This window comes from Poecilia reticulata, linkage group LG22 (genome assembly GCF_000633615.1).
Source record: "Poecilia reticulata strain Guanapo linkage group LG22, Guppy_female_1.0+MT, whole genome shotgun sequence".
NCBI classification, from domain to species: Eukaryota; Metazoa; Chordata; class Actinopteri; order Cyprinodontiformes; family Poeciliidae; genus Poecilia; species Poecilia reticulata.
The window spans coordinates 13436706-13440963 of record NC_024352.1 but is presented as its reverse complement, the minus strand read 5'-3'; the positions used below and the strand labels follow the sequence as shown (position 1 = coordinate 13440963).

Here is a 4258-nt window from a genome sequence, read left to right as displayed (position 1 = left end):
AAAAGCCTTTTGAGTTTGCCCCGCACACCCCCTTCTTTCACAAAAGCAGTAGCCTCCCCCTCACCCCCCACCCCCCTTGAGATTGGATTCTGTAAATAATTAGCAAATCTGGCCTAATTTAGCTGTTTGTTCGGTGATGATAGGGGCGAGCCTAACATCTGCTGGTTAGAATTTTGTCCCGGGACAAACAACAAAATGCATAGATTTTTCTACTGGGGGTTATCATATTTACTCAAGATATTGAGCGGAGTCTGATAATCCACAGTGTGCTTCGCGGGTTACCCATTTGCGATTCCCACACGCAAGGAAAACACCGTCTGCGAGTCTAGAATATGTTCTAATGTCAAGTGTGAAATCTAAAGCGTGAAAACGATCGTGTGGGGGAAAAAATAATAATAATAACTTTATCACACGATTAAACCCCAAATTTCAGTTATTAAACCAAGACAGCACAGTGATTGCCCCAGCTATATTTGCAATTTAGCGCTTAATAAGATAACAAAACATTTATTGCATTAAATAATTGCTTTCCCTCCGCTGTATGCCACTCTACAGCCAAGGCCGGGGGTGCTGACAAAAAGGAGTGCTTTTGACTCAAAAGCTTCTTGTGTGGAGAAGCCCACTTATATTAAGTGAGTGGATTTTAGTCCCATTTCACAAGTGACTTTAGGCTCTTTATGGGCGAGGTGTTCGGACAGAGAAAAAATATTCCTCGGATTAAATTTGACTAAATGGGGGGAAAAGAGTTGAAGTGCGCTGGAGATTTATTCCCATTCTGCGCCACACGCTAGTATTTGGCTCTCTCCGCCCTTCTAAAAAAAAAAAAAAAATGAAATCGACGGGACACTTATCAAAACAAAGCCTCATTTCAGTCATATTTTTATTTAAAAGTTATTACTTTAAAAATGAAGATATTTGTCCATTTTAACTGCGGCGTCAGCACGGATTATTTTACACATCTCACAACATGTTCGCAAAAAAATAAAAATTTGGAAATTTAAATCCCGAGCTGCATCCAAATGCACCACCTGACTGCAAATATTTACAAGGAAGAAAAACAAAAAAGGCTGAAAACTTGCCAGTTTTTATTCATGGCCATAAATATTTTTTTTTTCGGTCCATAAAAGAAGCAAGAAATTAAAAATTTTCTATAATTATAAAGTGGTTCGCACGTGCTGATAATAACACGAAGGGACAAAAGGGGGTGGGGAGGAACATAAAAATAAAAAGTAAAACATCTCTACAACCAACACACAACATACTTTACAAAAAAAACAAAAATATGTCACAAGAAGAGCATTGACATTTCTTAATAAAATCTATAAGGGAGAGGTTTGGACCCAGTTCTCTTAACGAAAACATGTAAACACGGCGCACACATGAGCCCCGAATAAAAATGGTAGTAGTATATATATGAGTCAAGCTGCAAAAATGAAAAGTCTTTTTTGTTTTTTTCTTTATTTTTTTTTCTTTCTTCCTTCCTTCCTTTCTTTGCGGTGAAACACCCTACAGCCCACCCTCCAAACCAAGTCTCTATAATTTTTTTCTCACCAAGTCCACTGTTGCGTTTGCACCAAGTGATGTGCTGAGGGGAACTGCGGTGTGGCCGCGGCGCCGTACTGCGCGTTATACTGCATGTGTTGGAGCGACTGAGCGCTATACGCCGAGAAGGGAATCCCGGCCTGAAAAGTGGCCGCCAAGTCCTGAGCTTTAAGAGTGTGACAAGGCTTCCCATCCCTGACTAAGACGGGCACGGCCACCCGCCGAGGAGAAGGGAGGTGGGTCACTTCCATACCTTTCTCGGCCCGGGCTCTCTTCATCTTATACCGGTGGTTCTGGAACCAGATCTTCACCTGGGTCGGGGTGAGACGGATGAGGCTCGCCAAGTGCTCCCTCTCTGGGGCGGACAGGTACCTCTGTTGCCTGAAGCGGCGCTCCAACTCATAGGTTTGCGCCTTGGAGAACAGCACCCTCCTTTTCCGCTTCTTGCCCGAGTCGCTGCCGCCGCTGCTGGAGGTTTCCTTGTCGTTGTCGGGGGATTCGTCGTCCGCAGACGGCTCCGGAGACTTGGCCGAGTCCTGAGAGCTGGCGGACAAACCGTGCACTGCGACAAGAAACGGGAGAAACACTGTCAAAATGTTATGTCGGGAAGTTTTCAGAGAGATTTCTTACAAATACACAGGCCATTAAGGGATTAGTAAACATTCAGGATGCGTTTTCAGTAAGATCTAGTGGGGAGAAAATGTCTATCGTGCATGTTATGATTTAGAACTCTTGGATCTCCATAAAGATAGAAACTGCGCGATATTTTTTTTTGACAAAATGCAACTGAAGAAACTAATATCAGGGTAGAGCATTGTTCCAAAAAGGCAAAATAGTCCAGACTGCCAAAGAAAACAGAGAAAGTCAGCCAAGCGTGAAAGGTGCATTGTCTTCTAAAAGGTTACTTCACAATTTAACACTCTGGTTTTACACCAAAAGAAAAACTGATGCTGGAAATAAAGCAGAGACAGAAATTCAACTCAAGCCCCTTTGCTTTTTCCTGCTTATTGTTACTCGAACAGTACTTGCAAAGGCAGAGTGCCTTAAGCCTTAACACTGCATGCGTTTTCTAAGACGTGCAGCGCACGATGCATAAGGATGAACAGCGCTCGCCACCCAAGGGCATCCTTAGGGCGCAATATGAGCGTGCATGCAATCAATTATCACTTAATTTACCCGCATTGGATCAAAAATAACAAAATAATGAGGAGATATATGAGTCTACTTACATGAATATTGAATACTGTCCGTAGTAGCAAGCCATCGCGTGTAGGGATTGTCAGTACTGTCATAAAAGGGGTTCTTTAAAGGTAGATTTTGAACGTTTTCTAGAGGACTTTGCACCAAAACTCCACCGTTTTTCGTCGTGGATGCAGTCTCTGATCCCTCCGTGTCTTCTTCCGCTCCGGTGATAGATCCGTCCTCGTCATTCGTGTCAGGAAGGTCCAAAATGTCCTTTACAGAAAAGCCCGTCTTTGTGTTGGTCAACGACATATTCTGGTAGGGGGGGAAATATGCAGGGAAAAGTTGCTTGCGGCAGCTTTTTTTTTTCCCCCGTAACAATCCGCTGTTGTGAGAATAGAAAAACAAAACTTAACAAGGAGAGAGGGGGAAAAATAGCAGAGAAAAAATTTGGATGAGTAAGTATCGCTCTACGCTGAAGTACAGTCAAAACAGCCTCTGTGGATAACCATCGCCTATGAGCAAAGCAAGAAGCAGTGATTCGGTCTCTGTAAGTCCAGGAAGGATGCCAAAGTGGCTGAAGTGCTATATGCGGCTCATGGATACTGTGCTACTGCTGGGTGCTAGAGGGAAATAAGCCATTACCTTGTCCTGATCAGTCCATATAAGGTTGGTCTCAACACATGAACCTGCAGTGAAAAAGCATTAAAAAACGCGAAAGGTTGGCCACGTGTGGGCGGGTCTTAGGAGTCAAGTGGATGAAGACAGTGTTTGCAGATGTGAAATTGTGGGTTTTGGGGAGATCCGAGCCTCTACCATTGGTGCTTCAGAGCATGATGAGTGGTATAACGTGTCAATTAATTACAAAGACGGGGAGGGCCTTTTTTACACCCTATTTACATACAAAGAACCTCCAAGTAGCTTTATTCTCACAATACTTAAAAAGCCCCGTTCTAACAAACTGATCCAAGTGAAGCTTTCGCCTTTTACTTTTATAGTATAAAAAAAATAAAATGACTCACAAATCCATCATTTTTGAAGAGACGGGGGCTATGTGTGTTTCAAGAGAAAACAAACAAAAACAAAAAGGAAAGGAAAGGAAAGGAGTCGTTTAAATGGTGGATAATTTATGTAAACCTTTTATGTCAATATTTTTGCCACAGCTTAGGGCAAGAGGATGTGTCGAAACTAAAACAAGACGCTAAACATGCATTTAAGGCTCATCTGCAATAATAATAATAATAACAATAATAATAATAATAATAATAATAATAATAATAATAATAATAATAATAATAATAATAATAATAATAATAATAATAATAATAATAATAATATTGTGATGGTTCATAATGTGAAAAACTTATGCACCTTTCTTTTTCATTGCATTTTTGTCATGATAAATCTCTCCAGTGTGATATTTACTTTCAGCCTGTGTAGCTTCATTTGAGTTGCTCCATCTTGCTTCTTTTCTTCCCCCTTGTGAAATCTGAGTATCATTGTTGCTTACTTTATTTTCCTCCCCTCCAAGACT

General features: G+C 41.4%; 1 protein-coding gene across 6 annotated transcripts in view; it reads right to left on the bottom strand.

Moving 5' to 3' along the window:
* Nucleotides 1-862: 862 nt before the first annotated feature.
* The window catches only part of nkx2.2a (NK2 homeobox 2a), a 7969-nt gene continuing 4573 nt past the window's right edge, over nt 863-4258 (bottom strand). Inside the window, exons 1-3 of one of the 6 annotated variants that reach the window (XM_008399556.2) lie at nt 4096-4195; nt 2772-3134; nt 863-2128 (exon numbers count right to left, since the gene is read on the bottom strand). In XM_008399556.2, coding sequence (XP_008397778.1) covers nt 1548-2128; nt 2772-3134; nt 4096-4108 — 957 coding nt within the window. In that variant the 5' untranslated portion in view covers nt 4109-4195 and the 3' untranslated portion in view covers nt 863-1547. Of the gene's footprint in view, nt 2129-2771; nt 3135-3369; nt 3919-4095; nt 4196-4258 lie in introns of those variants that run through there. The other 5 variants (XM_008399557.2, XM_008399560.2, XM_008399561.2 and 2 more) reach the window with 5 other exon arrangements.